Source organism: Vidua macroura, chromosome 18 (assembly GCF_024509145.1).
Source record: "Vidua macroura isolate BioBank_ID:100142 chromosome 18, ASM2450914v1, whole genome shotgun sequence".
Classification (NCBI taxonomy): Eukaryota; Metazoa; Chordata; class Aves; order Passeriformes; family Viduidae; genus Vidua; species Vidua macroura.
The window spans coordinates 3,573,737-3,595,210 of NC_071588.1; the positions used below are offsets into that span (position 1 = coordinate 3,573,737).

General features: G+C 43.8%; 1 protein-coding gene across 1 annotated transcript; it reads right to left on the reverse strand.

Annotated features, from left to right (window-relative positions):
• Positions 1–40: 40 nt before the first annotated feature.
• PPTC7 (protein phosphatase targeting COQ7) lies at positions 41–21,371 on the reverse strand. The gene is made up of 6 exons (XM_053993635.1): positions 21,000–21,371; positions 11,640–11,819; positions 8,746–8,944; positions 6,489–6,612; positions 4,706–4,835; positions 41–3,368 (listed from the first exon to the last, which is right to left on the reverse strand). The coding sequence occupies exons 1-6, from the start codon at positions 21,199–21,201 to the stop codon at positions 3,310–3,312; spliced, it is 894 nt and encodes a 297-aa protein (XP_053849610.1). The 5' UTR covers positions 21,202–21,371; the 3' UTR covers positions 41–3,309.
• Positions 21,372–21,474: the final 103 nt, after the last annotated feature.

Sequence of the window (21,474 nt, forward strand, 5' to 3'; positions counted from 1 at the left end):
CCACATCCCCACATCAACAAACAGAGGGTTTGCAGGCAACTTGAGTTTAAAAAGCACATTTTAGTATAAATACTATATTTATTAAATATCTTTACAATTTATTTAAATGTATTTACAGAACTATTCCTGCATAAGTTATACCTCAGACATGAAATTCACATAATTGCCTCTTGGGTAAGCACAGATGATAGTCTCATTTTAACAGCAACGAAAAAGCATCCTCAGATACAGACTCAGATTTGCTTCATTGTTTCAGCTATCTTTGTCAGAAACTACTGCATACAGTCAGGTTCTCCACACAGCAGCTGCTCTTCCCCTGGAGAAAGGATGTTACCAAGAGATGGACATTCCATCACTAAACCCTCCCATCCCTGCCAGATCTTCACCTCTCCCTTCTCCTCGACTCACTTGTAACTGCCTGGTCCCAAATCTGATTTTTTTTTTGGTTTGGTTTTGTTTTCAGCCTGAAAAGGACATTTAGGACTGTATGTCGCAGCTCTCCCAAAGATAGCCAGGAAAACAGCAAGGAACCACAGAGCTTTTCCAATTCACCACATCTTCGCCCTGTTCCACCCCAATCCCTGCGGCCGCTGCTGCAGCAATCCCAGGTTCCTGGGGGACAAAGCTCCTCCTGTTCCTCCAGGTCCCTGCTCCCAACCCAGCAGCTCCCAAAACAAACCAGAACCCTCTGCAGCAGCTCCAAGGCAGCCCGTGCTCAGCAAACACCTTTCTTGTACATTCCTCTCGTGAACCTTCCCACTAACCTAACCCCTAGCAAGTGTTACTGCTTCATGCATTGCTGGGAATTATTTTTGATAGGATGGGCCCTGTCATTTCCTTCTCCAAAGATCGGTTGTGCGCAGACAGCGATAAGTTCATAGGAAAAAATCAGGTTTGATATGTTCAGAGTGCACGTCTTAAAAAAAACCCAAAACAATCAAGCATGTGATAAAAATATCAATTCTTTATAATACAGTATTGCTTTATAAACAGATGGAAAAGCTAAAAGCTTTACTGGTCTTTGGTGTGCCCGGTGAGGGAAAAACACATGATTTGTAAATCAAAACCCAAATTTGTTCTTTATTTTAAAAAACCCAACAGGTCATGGTGTGATATGAGGCCAACAGCTTTGAGGACACAGACAGGGAGGAGCGGGAATTCGGGAATTCCAGACCCTCTGACCTGCACACGTCCTGAGGGAAAGCTCTGGAAAGCCAAGAAGGGAACCAGGGAGGGCTGGGGACTGTGCTGAGAGCAGAGAACAGCCCGGGGCCACGGGGGCATCGCCTGAAGGGAAGGGCAAAGGGAAAGAAGAATTGATCAAATCTGCTCTAATCCAGAAGCGTGCGAGTAAATACTGGATAAATGTAAAGACACCCGGAGTCGGGAGAGAAAGGCCCCTCCCAAACAAGAAACAAAGCCCTGTTCTGCATGTGAATACATTCCTCCAAGACAGCCAGAGACAGCTTGTTCAGGTTAAAAACAACAAGGACTGACAGGTTGTGCAAAGTTCTCCACCACTCACTGTTCGTGTGTTGCAAAACTAATTAATTTTTCTTCATTAATATATTCCTCCCCATACCCTCACCAAAATCCTATTTTGGTCAAGTTAGGGTAGTTAAGGCATTTTGACGAGTAATTACAAGGTGATTTAAAGTAGATATCTAACATTATGCCAATTGAGGAATAGCAGATAAATTACTGAAGAGCTCCCAAATTAATCACTTATTATAAATGAAATGCCTGTTACAAGCATGATGCACTGAAATATAGTAAAATGACATGTACATGGTACATGTTAAATGACCTTAAATAAAAGCTTGACATAGTTACGCAAATATACAGTACAAGTCCACAAAAATTCTTTAAACAAGTTGAGGTAACCTCCAACTTAAACAGTTTTAATACAATAAACCAGGTAGTAAAAATCTCCTCTTGAGAGCAGGCAAGATTCTTTACTGACCAAGTTTAACTGCACTCATCTAAACAGCAACATTACCCGACTTTTTATATATAAAAACATGGCTTTAATTTATTTCTACATACTTCTCTACCAGCAAAAAAGTTAATGAAAAACTGACCAAAAATATATATATCTTTACAGCTCTCAGCTTTCATATGAGCCTCAGGAAAGGAAAAGGAAAGCTGGCTGGAAAAGGGGGGACAAACGTGAGCTACTGTCATTGAAAAGGAAATGTCATATTGCAAAGTGGCTGTTAGGTAACTGTAAACATCATTAAGGATCATTGAAACCCCTAAACTTTAGTTAAAATGAAATGTAGGCTTTGCTGATTATTCATTAAGTTTCCATTTTTGTACTCGCTGCCGCTGCCGCAGCAGAAGCAAGGAGGCGCCTGCTGGAGTCAGAAAGGATCAACTGGACTTAAACTGGTGCAGCATATTCTGTTCTACAAGCGAGAGTGGCAATTATTAACACAAATTATGTTTTATATCAACAACAGAATTATCTACCCAAAGTGAAGATGCTCGGAGTTGAGGATGTGCTCCCACCGTAGCATTTACCAACATCCCACGCTGAGATGGGTTCAAAAGCTGAAAGACCTCAACTGTGGCCAGCTCGGCTGTTTGAGACTGAGCTAGAATTTTTGTTTTAAAAAAATAATAATTATCCACAGCCAAAACATCCAGAACCAGGCCCATTATGGACGAATGATCTGCAGAACTTTTAAGATCACAGTTAAGCACCTGAAATCACAAAACACATTTGCATCCATATAACTTGAACTAGGTTTGTTTGAAATCTCGTACTAGAAAAGGCTCCTAAGGCTGACACCATGGATGGCAAGAGCAGAATGTTTACAGCAGTTATAAATCTCCTGAAAACCGGAGCTCAGAAACACGAAACCTCGGCTATCACTGGAACAAGACTATGCTTTATGGAACTGGGTCTGTAACACACCCTCAACAACAGCGAACGTTCCTAGGAAATAGAGTAATATGCCCTCGTGCAGAGGCGTTACCTACTGATCTAGTTTGAAAGGTGACCAACCAATCCTACTCCTTGGAAAGTCACATCTCCAACGCAGCAACGCTGTGGGATGGATCCTCCCCTGTTCCGGACAAGGACTAAGCTCTCTCAGAGACAAGCTCCAAGCCTTGAGCTTCTTCATCTCTTGCTGGCAGACCAAGACCAGTGGATACGAGTGGTTCTTAGCAAGGGCCTCAGCTGCGTCTCGGGCCAGGCTCCGGGCTCAGGCCCGGCTGCCCGGAGCAGCTGGGGAGGAAGGAACAATCCTGCCAGCAGGAAACCGGCCGGGGGGCCCGGGGAGCTGGGACAGCGGCAGCACCTCAGTCTGTGTACTCGGCTACGATGGAAAGAAGGACGGTGATGTCGTCTGGTTTCCCCCCTGCAATGGAAGCAAAAACCCTCTTACTTCATCAAACCACAGTGGGGTGTCTTCTGATGGTCTGTGACATCCCCCATGGAAAGCTCTTTTTAAACTGGTTTAAGTGTCCAAAACTTGGTTTGAGTAGACAAAACTCTGCCTCCTCCACCTCCTTTCTAAACTGAGGGGCGCAGTGACATTTAACGAAGCACAAAACCGCTCTCCTTTTAAGCTCCAGTGAGATCAAACTATGAAAAGGAGGTCAGAACCTTGAACATTGCTGGTAGCTGGCAGAGCTCAAAGCCTGCTTTCAGTAGACTCTTTAATAACTGCACAAAACACCTGACACTACTTTGTTACATGTAAACTACCATGACATCAGATCTCCTCAGGAATTTCCATTGTAAATCAAACACCTCTTTAGCATCTTCTCCAGCACTCAGCTCTTCCTAGAAGCTACTTAACATTTTTAATAGTTATTTTTCAATCCTCAACAGCCAGAGCAACACACTCAAATCCTGGAGAAATGGCCCAGAAGAGAGGTTTTGTTATGTGGGAAGTCAAACCAATCCCTTGGACTCTGGAGATCTGCAGCCTCACTACTGAGTGACTGAGCTTGGAGCAACACAGAGCCCAAGTGTGACAGCTGTTACCTCAGGAAAGGGGCTTAAGGTTTTTGCAGGAAATCCTGCCCTTCTGATACAGAGATGAGAACAAATTTACTGGCAGGATTTTATTTACTTATTTAAAGGTAAAAAATTGTTAGAAGAAAGGTGCTTGCTCGGGCTCTGAGCTCTGCCAGCTGTTTTGCCAGTACCTTTCTAAAACACAGAAGTGGAACCAACAGAGAGCTCAGTATGGGGATAGCAATGATACAAGGGTTGCAAATTTCAAGCAAAAAAACCCATCCCAAATCTACCAAAGAGTGGGCAGAACCTCAGCTGAAACACAGCAGTAAGAAGAGACCTTAAAAAAAAACCCAAACAAAAAACTACCCTCACACACAACCACCCACACACCCGAATCCAAGCAACAAGTCTTGTACAGGAGTACTGGAGAACTCATCTCAGGCAGGACTCCTGGGGCAGGAATGCACAGATTACATTAAAAATAGAACAATCGGGGTGCTGTGTTCTCTGTGCTCCAGCTGCTTCCCCACAGGAGGCTCCTGCTCTGCTGGGCCCAGGATGCCCAGTGCAGGCCCTGGGGGCTTTGGCAAATCCCACACGAGCTTGGTGCTCCTCTGCCAACCACATTTCCTACTGTTCTGTTTTCCTACAGGATTTTGGAACAGCAGAACTTCACTTTGCTAAAGATCTCCCCAAGACAGCAGCAGTGGGAGGAGGAGAAGCTCTTACCTCTGACATTCAATCCGTTGTCACAGGCAAACTGTGCAAAGGGTGACATGTACGTGGGGTCATAGGCCAGCTCGTGGGCTTGCTCAGCAATGCTCCGTGCAGTCTGCTGGATGCTCTCATAGTTGGAGTTCTACATTTGTAAGGAAAAAAGTTTATTCTTGTACAGAAGCCTACAGAAGTTTCTGTGCTGATCTGTGTCAGGTTTGGAGATCCCTCACTGCCAAGTCATTAATTATCACCTTCCCTTGCAAACAGAGCCTTCCCCATCCTTTAGGCTTTGTAGATTGGGTCACCACTGTGGGACTTCACAAGGGACAGCCAGACCTCAAATCCCCACCAGCGGCTCAAGACTTGGGTTTGGAGGATTTCCAGAATTTAGAAGCTTAGAAGAATAATACTCAAAACAGACTAAACTATGTCACCTGAAGGGAACAGGGCATTTGGCAGCTGTCCCTGCAGGCACCCTGCAAGGACCTTCCCTCCCTCCCTCCCAAGCAGGCTCTGGTGAAGTATTTGTTTTATCTTGAGTGCAAGTCTTGCAGCTCTGGGTCTCTCACCCCAACTGACAAGAGCACCCTTGGGGAGAAGGGGCACTTTAAAGTCAGGTGAAAAAAATGCACTGAGAGCACACAAACTTTCTCCAGGCTGCATTTTAAGGACTTTTTTTTTTTCCCTGTTTAAGTAGTTCTGCTGCTTTCCTCCCAGGCTTTTCTCACTCCAGCCAACATGACAGACAACCACTGCTCTTTTTGTCTGTAACCATTTTTAAATGCCTTGTCATTTCAAGAGCCTTCCCCGCAGGTTTGGGAATTAGCAGGCATTTATGTGATTAACTTTTGGCTGAACCTCTTGGGGAACTCCAGTGCCTTTCCCAAACACACCAAAAGGTGGAGCTCAGCTTTCTTCCACAAGGGAATTCCAACTCCAGTGGCCAGCCAGGACAGACTTACTCTGTGCACAGACAAGGATGTGAGGTGGCTGCAGCCCCAGTGACATTAGTGACCTGTGGAGCTGCAGGATAAGAGGAGGCCAAATTCTCTTGAAACCACATTGTAATTCTCTTATTTGCATTTCACAGCAAAAAAGTTTCCTCAAGGAGTTTATACATATTGATATCTCCTTAAGTGTACTTTCCTTTCTGTAAGTAAATAGCCTGAAGCTAAATGTTCTCAGCCAAGTTAAAATATTTTCATGTATTCTTACTATTTAAAAAGAACATTTGTGGTCATTAATGTGGAAAAATTGACAGGATTTTTTTTTTTTTTTTTTACAGAACACTGAAGATTTTCAAGCATGTGCAACCCACAATTCAGACAGCCCATACTATGCCAGAATTACTGGTTAGAGAAGCTGAAAGTTATTTTAAGTGTAAGCTCACCCTCAAGTAACCCAGGAGAGGCCTCTCTGCTTTCCTGTGTATCATCTCCAACCTGCAGGTGCAGTGTGTGGCCAAAGGCAGCACCTGCTATCTCCTCCTTCCCTTCCCCTCCTCCTCTCCCTCCCTCACCGGTTACTGACGTGGAACCAGCTGTTATTTGGGAATTTATGCCCAAGCTGCTGCTTCTGGATTCAGCCTGGATGCAGACAGATCCAAGAGAAAGCCCTCTGGGCTCAATGTCCCTTGCACTGCTCACATGGGATATTACCTGAAAAGCCTTTTAATGATACAGCGCTTTGTGGTGGGGTTTCTATATAAAACACAAAGGTTTCAGAAGTAAAGGAAGTAACTATAAAGATTCAGCCAGCACAAAATATGTGAGGGCTTGAGAACAGACACACTCACCTTCAGCTTTTTCAGCTCCTGCAGGATCATGTAGTCGGGCATGTTGTCAAACAGTCCGTCTGTGGCGGTCAGGATGATGTCCCCAAGCTGGACATCGAAGGACGTGCTGTCAGCAGCCTCGGGGCTGGGGATGGACACAGGTTAAAGGACTCCAGCCCTCACAAAGCCCCCAAAGAACCTCCAACAGCACATCCACAGCCCCTGCTCTTCACTGCTCTTTGGGGGTTTGTGCAAGGAAAAGGAATAATCACTCACTGTGGAGCTTTAGCACCAGCATGGGCTGTCAGGAAAGCCCCACCACAGGCCCTGGGACTGCAAACAGGTCCTATTCCAGCTCCCACACCCAGGATTTGCACTTAAAATTCCCACATGAACAATCCTGCAAGCTAATCTGTTTCAGGAGTGTGTCTCCAAGGAAACCAGTAAGGAGAATGGCAGCTCAGGGCTCCCTTCTGCTCATCTTGAAGATGTGAGAGTGATACTTGAAAGAACAATTCACAACAGGCCTGGCCCAAACACTTCAGGATTCTGAATCACTTTCTAATTCCATGGAATACAAAACATGTCTGGAAATCACTACCAGGAGACCAGAGTCTTTTGGAATGCTTGTGTCTAACACATTACACAACACCAAGAGGAGAAAACACCCAGTTTGGGCATGAATATTGCTGCAAAATCTGATTCTCAGAAGCAACATAACAACAAACCTTTCATTTTTAAAGACTCTTCAGGGATCTGTAAAAAGGAGAAATCGCTGCATCCCAGGCCACTGGGCTCTGCCAAAACACAGAGGAGCTGCTTTGCTCAACTGATGTGTAGCTTCAGGAAGGCTGATGGAGTTAAGATTGCCTGCCTATGCCCATATATAGCCAAATTCATCACTGAACTGGGACAACAAATAAAAAAGGACAGGAGAAGCGTTTCGACAAGGAGCATGAGTACTAATTAACGTCAGGAACAGTGCAGGAACCAGCCAGAAAGCTGTAATCATGATTCAGAGCTGAAGTGTGGGAGCACATTTATCTTGTGCTTTCCTTATTACTGGATGACTCAGATTACTTGGCTTCCCTGACTTCCACTGGACATAATCAATTATCCTTCTGCTTTTTGTTTTTATCATCTTCCTACGGATGACAGAGAATTTCAGAAAAATTAAAGATTTTTTACAGCTCTGGAATTTCAAGGGATTATTTAATTTTAGTCTAACAAAGAGCTTGGATTACTGAAGGGTTCTAATTTCAGAGTCTTACCCTGGCTTCCTCTCAGCAGTTGCAGGATGAAGAAATTAAACCACACACAAGAATGGTCAGTCAGGAGTTTCAACAGCTTAACCAACACTTTCAAAAAGAGCTATTTTGGATTAAAGTCTCAATTTTTACCGCATCAGCCCTGATACTGCATAGAATCATTAAGGCTGGAAAAGACTCAAGCACATTGAGTCCAACACTTCAGCTGCCTACTGCATTCCCTTTATTCCATGGCCATTCTTTGAAGATCTTGTTACCACCTCTCTATGTTCAGATGAGGGATATCACTTTAATGAGTGAGACATTTTGAAAACTGAATTTTAACACATATTTGAAAGCTGTTTATTTTTGAGTTTCTTTCATATTACATTCACAAAGTCAGGATGGATCAGCCTGACATTCCTAAGGGAAGACACAAGAACAAGCCTGCCTTTGAAACAACTCATTTCTGTGAACAGATTGTCCTTTCCTCATACTCTCATTCCCAGCTTGGTGTCCTGCCAAACAGTTTTTTTGCTGGTTTTGGTCAAATACAATATGCTGCTGGAAACAGCAAGTTGGAAACACAAGTTACAGTCACATGTCCCTCTGCTCTATTCTTCAAGCACTTGCAACCTCGGTGCCAAGATATCTAAATTAGCTACTCCAAACAGTCCCAAGGGAGCACAGGCAGGGATTGGAACCAAAGCTCTGCTGGGAAGCCCAGCCACTTGTCCACACTCCAGCTATAGTGGGTGACATCTTTCCATGGATCAGAACAAGCCCTTGGCCATGGGAATATGCCACCACGAACAGACCAATAAATTCAGACTGTGCAACAGGTACAAAGTTAAGTACAAGGTGAGAAATGTTCATGTTATCCAAAGAGGGAGAGTGGAAGGTGCAGGACCTGACTGGATACGTGTTTATATCCTATGAGGTACAGAAGAGCCCCACAGCAGCAAAATCACAGCTTTTTGGGAGTTGGTCACATGTACAGGTTAAAAACTGAAGTTCCTCTTCCCTCTTACCTGTCACTTAAGACAACTCCTTCTGCTTCTGGTGGAGCTATTGACAGTTGGAAGGGAGTGTTGAAGTAATGCTGCTGCTCGTCGGATCGATGGACGACTTCTCCACCTCTGACTACCAAAAATCCAGAATCTCCCAAGTTGGCTGTATGTAAACGATGACTTGATCTGTCCAGGACTACTATACAAGCTGTGCTGCTCCCTGCAAACACAGGGACTGCAGTCAGCCCTTCAGAAACTGCTTGTTCTCTCACTGATCTGATCAACAGTTCAATTATTACAACATTCATCAAAGCTTAAAGCTTAGGAGAAATGGAAATACTCAACAATGTCAGAATTAATATAAAATAAAACCAGCAAAATGCTAGAAATCTTTGCAATACAAGCTATGATTTTTTTGTAGAATTTACTCTTCCTGCTTTGATTTTGGTAAACACATTATGCTGACAAATACCTGTTTTGTTTGGCTTTATTTACAGTTTTCCATCCCAACATATGTCAGCACATTCTGCTATAGGACCGGATTTACAGAACTCACATAAAATACTGAAATTCCAAAATCATGGAGATAATAGAATTCTAGTAGCATCCATACAATGCTAGGAGCTCTCCACACAGTTTCACTCATCAGCTGTAAATAAACCACACCAAGTAAAGAACTGTTTGCAATTAAGTATTAGGTCCTGCTGCATTTCTCTGCTCAGAACATGAAATGCTTTTCCTCCCAGCCCGGCTCTGCAGAGCTTGCTTCAGGTTCAAAAATAATAATCCTGTCACATCTTCAGGACACCAACTCTACAAGTTTAAGAAAACAAATGTTTCAGAGACAAATACAGTTCCAAATTAAAGTAATAGCAGAAACATGATGTCAACTGGGCTTGGAACTATCCCAGCCATGCTTGAGGGCACTGAGAAATTCTCCATTCATTCACTGGGAAGTAGCCACCAACTGTGCTTGGTTGCAAGCCACAAAAATGCTGTATTGCAAAGAAACCCAAAGACCTTCACAACAAACAGTAATCACTCAACTCTGCAAACAGGAGAGGACAGCACAGCCACCAAAAGACCTTTCAATCCCCAAGAGGGGGAAATACAGCTACAGCACTTCTGCCCCGTATCACCAGCTCGTGAACTCTCTTCACCTTCTACCCTCATGTTCTTCCAGCAGGATTTTCCAAGCACAGCTCCATGCTGGGCAGACCACAAGCTTGCAGTAAGCAAAGCTTAGGATCAGGCTTGCTAGTGCAGAAGTCCAGCTGGCTCCAGGCATTGCCTGTTCCAGACAAATTCCCTTTCTAATACAGAGAGTTCCCTGCAATGCACTTGCCCTGAATCTGTTCCCTAGTGAATGCACAGGGCCTTCTCCATCCTTAATGAATGTTAAGTCAAAGCAGTATCTCTGGAAAAAAATCCTATTTTCCATGTGACAGTGTCCAAAACTGTGCTGCAACACAAAAGTGATTAAATAAATAGCACAGTTTCCTCCCATTTCAGTTTTATTTTACATTATTTGCTGCATTCAATCCTGACGAACTAAGTATCCAGGCTTAAAGCACAACAGCAAGGAGAAGTTATTGCCCAATGAATCCTCCTTAATGAAGTCTTCTCCTGTCCCTTCATTTTAAATAAATTCTAAATGCTCATTGCTGTGGTAATTCCAGGGCTTTATTCCTCCTTCTAAAAATACTGTTCTCAGTTAAAGGAGAAACACTAAGGATCATTAGTTTCAAATTCTAACTCTATTAGCAGAGTGTAACCAGGAGGCCATGTGTGGAATTCAGATCTTGTGACTCAGCACACGCTGCTTTTCAGCACTGCAAAGGTCAAGCCCAGCCCCGTCTCCAAAGGCACAGGGAGAGCTCCTGCCAGTGCCCCACTTTGGAGCTCACTTGCAGCTACACCTGCTTTGCACAAATAAGCACCATTCAACACCCCAAATCCTAATGTAATTACTGACCACTGCTATTTTCATGACACTTAAGGTCACTCCTGAGGTTCCAACCTATTCTTTGGGTGTATAATGCGAGAACATCTGCTCCCAGCTCAGCAGACAAGTTAAATATAGCTCCCACTGCACTGCTCTGGCACAGGAGCTTAAGGTTAGGTGAGCTGCGTGCATTTCGTGCAGGGCAAACGCTTTCTTGGAGCAGAAGAGGTCTCATGTCCTTTAGAGAAGTGTCCCCTTGGCAGAGCTGTCAGCTCAGACTGAGTGTGGCCTCTCTATCTGCTCCCAGTCCCCAGGCAGCTGAATGTCCTGTGTCCCATCAATGCTGACACAGAATATGTGAAGCATCTACTTCAGCTGGCTTTCAGAAAGGTCTGTAATGAATCCCCCCACTAAGTTTATAAAAATAATGCTACCAGAGATTGTATTATATGAACTACTCAGGTCAACCAACTGGGGTTGAGTCCACTGGACATAACAGGCAACAGGAACAGAGTAAGGCCAGAAATGAGCAGAACTACATCCAATTATCCTCAGAAAATATTTCTCCTTGCATAGCTGAAGCAGAAAGCCATAACCAGTACCACGAAGAGTTTTCAGCAGAGAACAGTTATTTATACATATAAAATACAGAGTGAGCACATGTGCAATGTGTTCCACTGCAGAACTCGCTCTGCAAACTCTGGCGAATTCACCCTTCCCACAGAAAGCCTTTTTTTTATATATAAATACACACACATCAACACTCCCTGCATTACTAAATTAATTAAAACAGTTTTAGAGAAAATAAGGGTGCCACCAAGGCGACTGCATTTCTACGTTTTCAGTTAATTAAGAGAAGTTAACTGCCTGCAAATTTGCTGCAGACAATGACAAGAGATCCAAGCACCCTTCAGTAAGCCCATGTGTAACACACAACCCAGATTGAACTGACATATTTTTGGTGTCTTACCAAGCAAAGGTACTTTGTTCTGCAGCAGCTCACAATAGCCCGCGGTGAGAATTCCAACAGGATTGCTTGGAACAAACCGTCCTTCTTTTACTAAACGTTCACACGTCCGCATGAGAGTCCCTGAGAACTGAGAAGGGTCCACCCCGTAGTCTCTCCAGCCACCAACACCATCTGCCACCCCTGCAAGGAAACACAAAACCAAAGTTACCTCAACACAAATGGCTTCCAAAACAAGGGGTTTCATTTTTTGCATCACTTCTGATAATTAGTAACTAAAATGTAGGACATGGCACTTGCCTGGAAAACATTTTTGATTAACAAATAAATTTCTGCGTATTTTAAAGATAACTTCTGATATCAGCTCCCGGACAAATCTCCAAATATAATCTGAATTGCTGAAAGGAAGGTAAAAGTCTAATGCTGAGAATGAGAAGGCTGACTCCACTAGAGAAAAAATAATGGGATATTTGGGGTAAGATGCAGATTCAATCCCATTAACCTCTCATCAGTCCATTAAAAAGGAAGAGATTTTATTAATTTTAAAAGTGAAGGTCACCACTTTAGTACAGAAATGACACAGAAACTCTTCCTGCTATTCAGCAGCACAGTTTTTCCTCAGATGACCTCCTCATATGAAGGACAGTGATTTCTATTTGGTATTCTCTATTTCTGTAGAAAATAAATCTCCATTTTACAAGTGTTTTCCAAAATCCATGTAACCAACACAATGCTGGGACCTAGCCCTTTCAAGAAGAGTTTGTTGCTTACAGCTTCAGCCAAGCAAGAGAATGAAAACTGACTATGATCCAGAGAATTTTCAGTTATTCAAAATAACCTGGATATCAGAAAATTAGACCAATTCACCAAAACCTGGGAAGCTTCTAAGCAACAGGGAAAACAGTGACTGTGGTCATGGAAAGGGGGTGATCAGAGGGAGGTGAGCAGCACATTTTCTGCAGGTCATTTGGTTCAAGAACTTTGAACTTCTTCCAGTTGTCTAAATGATAAAAGCAAAATACTGCTGAAGGTATTATTTGAGATTAGAATGTTACTATGTGGAAATTTTTCCCAAAATCTTTTTGATCCTCAGCATGGAACAAACCATTTCAAGCAGAGATTTCCAAAACGTAGTAAAGTTGAAATAGGTTCATGATAAAAGCACAAAAAGTGAATTTCAGTGCTCAGATTCTGCTGAAGGACAGTCTCCTCAGGAAAAAAAAACTCTGCTGTTATCAAAGGCATGAAAATGTGAGTGAGAAGATAAAACTCAATTTCCTCATCTCCAAACGCCCTTCACATGGGACACGGTCTGAAACTGAGATGGAAGGTTCAGAGCCGACCTTGGCGTGAACTATAATCTGACAGGAGGTTATGGCCAGATTCTGAACAGCCTATCAACATTAATCAGATTTCTCCCTAAAATAGTGCACAACCTTTTAGACACCTGCTTTGTCCCTCTGCTTTCTCAGAAGAATGTTACAGGAATGCAGATCCCTGCATTCACCTCTTTGAGCAGTCCCCAGGAAGAAGCTCATGCAAAAGCACCCGGCAGTCTCAGAAATTACTTTTCTAGATTCCTCAAGAACAGATTAATCCTCTCCCTTACAGGTCTCACAACCTCAGGTTAATACTGGATTAACCCTTTGCTTTCTGCTGCCACACAGACAAGTCTAGACTTAAGAGATCATAAAGGAAAGGTTCTAGATCTGGAACTTGAAACAGAAACTCAGCTTCAGGTTAATGATGGTGCTTTATGTGAAGTTACCAGATAAATATTTTTTCCCCTGCCCTTTAAAATGAACACAGTCCAGATGTATTTCTGCACTGCTTCACTGACAACAGGGTTAATGCAATGAAAAGATGTTTGACAAATGCTGCCCAGAGCTCTTGGCTTCCAAGGTGGTTGCAAAGAAAGCTCGGCAGGAGTTACGGAGTTCCCTTAAGCAATCCAGAAAATCCTTTTACATCAGTTTGGGAAACACTGAAACACAAACACTGCAGCTTTAGCACAGAGTACCAGAAAGCCACCACAGCAAGCACCTGAGAAGGTCAATTATCAAAACCTATTCAATTTTTAAAGGAAAAATGAGAACGCCATCTGCCTTGCTTTGTTCATTTCTTACTCCAGGCAGGAAATGTGAATCTGTAATCATGGCAGCACCCTTCATACTCTGTCCTGAGCCATGCACTGCCTTTGCCTGTCTGCCTTCCTGTCTGCTTTTTGCAAGCTATAAACAGCTTTAAGTAGGTTCTGCCAGTGCCTTCCAAAGCAATCACCCTCTAGACATCCCCCAGCAGCTCCCTGGCTCTGCTTGGTACCACACCTGAGAGGACAGACAGTCTGATCCCACAAACAGTAATCACTCAATTCTGCAAACATGACAGGACAGCACAGCCACCAAAAGACCTTTCAATCCCCAAGAGGGGGAAATACAGCTACAGCACTTCTGGCCCACATCTCCCAAAGCACCAGGACAGCTCTCCTGTCTCCCCACTCCACCCCAGGCTGACACAAGCACTGCATTCAGGAGCAGCCCTGGGGCTCCTTTCAGTGACACCTCCACAACCCCCCAGCAGCTACCAACTCTATTTCTTGGCTTTGCCCCAAATGGAAAAGGTGGGGCTTTGTAAAGGTTTGGGCCCAAGACCTTTAATCAGCCTGTCCAACCTTAAATACAGTTTTAAAATAAACCCAGCATCTTCATGTTCTGCAATCTCTGTAGACTGAACAGCTTCACCTGGGAAAGGAATATGTGACTTTGAAACAGTTTGAGTAAACTGCTACTGAAATAGATGAAATGTAAATGAGAATAAAGCTTCAGTAAACTTTGTGCTATTTGATATACAGCAAACAAGGAGTGAAACTGTTTCAAACTCCAGAAGCACAAAAACTAAAATTAATACCAGGTTTTCCCCTCTGTCATCAAAAGAAAATTCAAAGGTGTTGCTATTGGCAGGATCACTCCCAAGGAATAATGCCAAGCTCCATTTATACATAATACCTTTGCTTTCATCCAAGAAAAAAATAAGGTATATATTCAAAATAATTAGCTTTTCAGCAAATACTGAGGTTTTCCTTTGAGCCATAAACCATTGAGTTCTAGTATTAAACATGTTATAAATTAGGAATCACAGGACATTTAAAACAAAATGCATGGCTGAGAATTGCTGAAATTGAACCATACACAAACCTTGGGTTTTTTTTCATTCATGCCATTCAATAAATGAGAAAATTTTATAGAAAAAAACATTTCTGTGGCTATTCCCTGTTCAAGCCCATGCAGAAATTACACAAGCATCCACGTGACAGTGCAATGCCTGGAGCTAGATGAACCACCACTGTAAATAAAGCAATTGAAAATTTCACAATAAATTACTTCAAAAGAATAAATACTTCTCAAGTATTTAACTGTATTACAGAGATCTTTCAGAATCTGAGTTAACACTCCACTACATTGCCTTCGCTGGAAAATACAGAAATATGCCTGCCAGATAAAATACTTGCTGCATGTGTCAATTCAAAAACTGACTTTTTCCAACTCCTCAAAGAGTCAGAATATCAAAATCTCTTTCAGAGAAACACCTGTCAGGCAGCTACAAGACAAAGCACAAATGACTGATGCTGCAGCACTGAAACTGAGCCAGGGAAGATGCTGGCAGTGAAACTTGTTAAAGTTGATTTCAAAATGGTAAAAGCACCTGGGATAAGATACCAGCTGAAATGCAAATGTGAAGTTGTTCTGCCTGCCAGCACATGAGTTCCCTGCAGAAGCCCAAGGAAAACCAGCCAATGCTGAAAGCAGCAATATCTGCTTTTCACCACTCACTTGTGTGAGTGAGATCCAGGTGTTCTGCCTGGCTCACAGCAAATATAAACTAAACAGCCTGAAAGTTCATAACAAAGCCCTGATACTGATCAAACCCTGTTTAATATAAATAATGTTATGAGGGGCAGGTCTGGTTAGCTGGCAAATTAACCTGCCCATGGTCGGAGTCCAAAAGTACCACCTTGTCCCAAAACTCTTGAGAGTTGGATATTTTGAAATATTGCATCAGCCAAGAATAAAAATCACACACAGAAGCAGCAGGCAGGCACAAATGTCTCAGCAGGAGCTGCTTTTGCATGCAACCACAATTAACTTTCTAAGGCACTCCGCACATCCTACTGAACTTTCAATTTCTTGAGATCCCTACCTGAAATAGCAATGAATCACTGGTAAAAGAACATCAAAAGGATATATTTATAACTGAATTTTGCATCAAATATGGAGGCTAAAATGGTAAAAAAGTGCAATGAGTTGCACCACACAAGTTTGAAATATAGCACCTAGTATTTGTCAACGTCAGAACTCTGATAAAACAAGAATCTTATCATTTTATCTGTGGTGGGATAAATCACACACCTAGACAGGTTCTCCATCTAAACCAAGCCCAATGCTCAAAGCCAGCACTGACCCTCAGCAGTTTCCCTGGATCTGTTAGAGCCAAAGGGTGTCTACTCCTCTCGAGATTTTGACAAAGAAATAACCCAGTTAAATACAAATCCCTAAGGAGAGATGGTGTGTGACTGCTAACAAGTTACAGAAGGGAAGGTTACTTATTCACACTGTTACAGTAAAATTTAAACTACCCTTGCATGAAACAGAAAGGTTCTGGAAGAGTAACTGGGTAAGTGACAACAAGGAGCAAAAAGCAAAGGCAAAGTGAGCAATGATCTTGAGGAACAAACTGAAGGAGAAACATGGAACTAGAAACATTAAGTTGTGAGTCTACTCCCAGAAGAAAGCAACAGTTCCTTATATCTATTTTCCCCTCCTACTACAGCACACCTGTTTCTGAAGCAGATTTTTACCAGGTAGATTTCCTCCCTATTTTATTGAAACCTGAGAAAACACTCAGTGCATTTGGGGAGTTCCAGGAGAACACTGAACTATAAATTATTTCTGCAGGCTTTATAAAAAAAATCCCTAGTTACAACTACCTAATTTCTCAGTGACTGTGGAACTGCTGAGGAAGGACAGGTACTGGGGGCAGACACTGAAATAAATCCCTGCCAGCCTGACCCATCTCAGGCTCAGTATTCACAGCATGGATGAACCAGAGCAAAGAGCAGGAGATTTTTCCAATGCACAGGTATGATTAACCCTCTCCTCCTGCACTGTGCTCAGCTTTCCTTATTTCCCTCTGATTTCTGACAGAACCTGCTCTTCCTTCAGGCCAAGATCTGTGTATGAATGGAAAACTGGCTGCCATCAAGAAGCATCAATAGCATTGCAGTTAAAACTAGTGTTCAGCTGGAAATTCTGACCTCAATACTTGTGTGCAGTGTCCTTGCAGAAACTGTGGGATGGGAGAATGACCAGATATAAGTTTCATTCTCAGAGGTCACATTCAGTGCTGCTCCAGAGCAGCTCTGCTGACACAAAAGTCAGCCAGTGATTGTTAATGGGGTGGTTCTCAGTCTGTAGTTTCCCTACAAATGCCAGCACTGACGCTCCCATGTCAAACAGAAAACTTCCTGTGACCTGTTACAAACTAAGGCACGTGTGCAGCTCTGCAGATCTCTGATCTCTGCCTCTCAGGCTCCCTGAGCTCTCACATGCAGTAGGTGAAAGGTGACTCCAAGGGAGTTGGGCGATGCTTGACTCCTTTAGTGTGATAAGCTGTGATAAGGCAGCAATCTCTTTAATAGGTATGATACCAAATAAACCACTTAGCATAGTCCTCTATAACCTTCAGGCTTCCAAGGTAGGATCCCTCCCTCCTCCACAGCTGCCAGAACAACCTTGACATTTCATTTACAAATCCTTTTAGGTGCTGAAGTTTACTTTTCCTTATGACAAGTGACACTAACAATATTCCAGAGCTTTGTCACTCTGCAGTTTTACCTACCTCCTATGCAGGCTGCTGATAAAATTTTCAAACCAAGTGCACTTCCTTTCACTTTAGAGTAGCTGCCCTGCAGCACCCAGACACTCTCCTCCCCACAAAAACTAAAAATCAAAGATTTGCAGCAAATAGAACAATTGTCAAATTTTAACTCTGCAGTGAACAACCAGTTTCCTGCTGCCAGACAGTTTTTCCTTACTCCAGGGGACAGAAATAGTTTGGAAGAGTCAAGTCACCCTGGCTGCACCCGAACTTGTACCCAGCACAGGCATTGTATAAGTGATGCTGTCACGGGATGCGCATTGGCTGCTGCAATGTTTCAATAATGAGTCACACAACAGCTTGGAAAATCCATAAAAAACGAGCAAAGACATCGGGAGCCTGATAAGGCCAGAACAAGCAAGAAAAGGCAGATCCCGAAATTAAGGAAAAAAACTATCACTAGCATGTGACACTTCAAAATTTCTAGAGGTGAAAACCTTGGCTTTAACTTCTACTTTTGGTAATTCAGTGAAACGAGTGTAAAACTGTTTAAAATTTGGCTTGTTCCCTGTGTAGTAAAAATCCTACTTGCATGCTAATGAGAAAAAACAGAGGTGTCAGAGTTTTGGTTTTCAGCTTTGAAAAAAACCAGTATTTCTGACCTCAAAAGTTCCAAAGGCATCACACATTAAGCAGTACAGAACATCTCCCAAACCTCTGTGAGAGATTTCAATATTCTGAGGATCTGAGCACCCAAGACACTGGCAATGAATGAAGAGAAAAGTACATCGTGGTACAAGCAGCAGAGAAAGGAAACACGGGCCTGAATTGTAACGCTCTAGAGATTAACATTAGCAGTAAAGCCATTTCCTTTCCTTAGGGTAATCCCTAAGGAAAAACTCATGTTCTGAGCTTCTCTTTTCTCCCCGTGCTCAGAATAGGAAGAAAACACGCAAAATTGACAATTATGTTCCAGACAAAAGCAAAAATGAGAGACAAACCCTCAAGGATTCAAGTACACCACTAACAGGCCTTATCAAGCCTTGAACAACTATGGGAGGACTGAAAGAACCTGAATCTTCATCAGCCTTCTGCTGATCTTACTGTGAAAGGATAAAAGCTCAGACTAGAAGACACTGTTAAACATTCAGCCTTTGAACTATACAGCACACATACAACAAAAGAAGTGTTTAGCATTTTGATTCTGCTATAAACACACTGCCAAGTCAACTCTTGTTTGACCTAAGAAAATGAATCCCCAAGCACTCATGCCAAACGGCTGGGAGTAGTTCTTTTACTGCTCCACCACACCCAATCCATCCCACACAGGCAGGCTTTCCATCGTACACTGGTTCTAGAAAACACTGGCACAGAGGAATGTTACATTAATTATCTGCCCTGGCTTTGTCACTGAAGACTACTCACTCCAAGTGATACACTTGAAATTTACCATGTCAAGTGTTCACTTTGGCTCAAATCATGTGAAGCTCTTCCTTAAATGTCAAAAAAATTAAGTTTGAAACCCAACAGTGCAGCTCAGGCAGTTTTGTTGAGGTGCAGAGATAGGTACTGAGGTAGCACAAAATTTATGAGGGTCTTAAAAAAAATCATGAGGGAACCTCAGATTTGTGATGGGTTTGAGGGCAGGAAAACACTGGTGGTGCTGAAACTGTCTCTGCAGCAGAGCAAAAGGACTGATTGAGAGAGTAGAGAGATGATGCCAGCAACAGAAACTGGGAGAAAACTCCCATGTCTGTAAACCTAAGAGCTACAGATGAAGATGAAAGAGCATCAAGTTAGAAGCATCAAAACCCACCTGAACATTGCTGGTTTTGCAGGAAGTACAGAGATTTTGGGTTTTCAGTATGTATATTAAAAAAGCAACAAAGAACTGACATAAAAATAGCTTTACCACGGGAGAAATCCCAAAATCAAACAAACCAACAGGTTTTCTATTTAAATTATTTGCTTCTTGGTACTTAAGACATCCTGGGTCTGCTGCCCTCTTTGCTGTTTGATCCTTAAGTGGAGCTACAATTCTGAGGACAGTTTGTTTGTTTCCAAGTTACCATGAAAATTAATGCAAAGACCAACTTAGAAATGCAACTCTCTGTTGATTCCAGCAGGAACACAAGACAAACTGTAGGTCCACATAGAGTAATCACCAAATATGGCCAAAACCCCCTAACAATAATCAAATAGGGCTAAATCTGTCTCTTCCCCACACAGAGAGCTCACTTCAAAGTACAGGAGATCCTGCATTTCTCTTAAGGGCAAACACCAATTGCTCAGTTATTTATCAGTGCTGTCTAGCATGAACTTTAAAGGCAGCCAGGGTTAGTCACATGCTAAAGGAAGGGTGTCCAACAGCTAATTCTAATCCCAAAAAGTTTATCTGGAAGAGGCACCACAGAGAAGATGATGAGTGTCTAAAATGCACCCACCAACCTTCCACATCTTGAGAGCTCTGGCATCACTCTTACAGTAACAGCTTCTTTGAGAATAAGCAGCAATAACTGTTACCTAGCACCAACTTGCAGCTTCCTGAGGAAAACCTCTCGGCTTTGTTAAATGGCAACCAAGTTACAATGACAGCGTCAAACAGAGGAACCACCAACCACTTCCACAGCATGATACAGCACAGCGCAACCCCACCGGTTTAAAATAAATAAATGCAAAAACAATAACAACAAAAGAAACCCCACCAAAACCACGGACAGGGGCAGGGAGGAGGAAGCTTTTTTTTAAGTGTCAAAGTTTTGGTAAAAATTTGCTTCTGGTAGTTACACCACGACTAACTTGTGCAGAGTATCAGGCTGCCAAATTCAACCTTGAGTACACAAGAGAAAGGTCAAAGCACTGTCAAAAGCAATGTTGGTCATAGTCTGAAGATTCTACTGATTATCCGTAATTATTCACTACTTCTAAAATTTGAACCCTTAAGATTCATTTCGCCAGTGATTCTAAACCAGAGAGTGCAATCAGGCCAGAACAAACAACGAAACTGAAGCTTGACATTTGATTCCAGTCTCAATGTCACTCTGCCTTTCACTTGACAAGGACATTGCACGCCTTAAAATCAGGAAGTGCCTGTTCAAGTGATCTTGTCTGTTTAAATGCAATGCATGTACACGGGGCTCAGGTTTTAAAGAAAGACAGAAACTGAAACGCACTGGGAACTGTTTCCCTGAGTTTTGGAGCCAGCAGGCCTTACAGGCACCCACAGGTGAAACGCCCAGACTGGGCCCGGACACCCGGCACACACAACCCCCCATGTCAAAGGCGGGCACAGCTGCAACAAAGAGCCCGAGAGCTTCCTTGGGAAGCTAAAAGAGCGAACTCATGGTGACACTGACAGGCAGAACCGGCTCCTTTGTCTGAGACCGGGGGTTGAGCCGCTCGCCATGTGCAGCTCCGGGAAGGAGGAGGAGGGTCACAGGGTCACACCGCGAGGCCGAAGCCACCTCAGCCCCCGGCCCGGCCACTTACCCAGCACATCCGCGGTGCGGTGCCGCGCCACGAAGCAGGCGTCATCCCCGTAGCACATGCCTTTCTTGAGGATGCCCTTGCGGAAATCTTTGCCGAAGCCACAGCTGGCCGTCACCAGGCTGTAGTCGCGGGAGTCCGTCTGCGAGAGGCCGCCCAGGACCGCCCGCGCCACCAGCCTGCCGTAGGAGAGCACCGAGAACATGGCGTGGGGCGCCCAGCAGCCGAGCGCCAGGAACGCGGGGAGCCACCGGCGCAGCCGCCTCCTGCCCGCCGAGCGCCAGCCGCAGGGCGCCAGCCTTCCTTCCCCTGCCCGCCGGCCCGCGCCGCCGCTGCTCCGAGCCCTGCCCGCCGCGGAGCCTCGTCCCTCCGGCTGCGGCTGCGGTTCACCCGCCCTCGCTGCCCCTCACGGCCCACGCGCTGCCCCTCACGGCCGGGCTCGCCGGCAGCGCCCCCGCCTTCCGCGCCACCCTCCCCG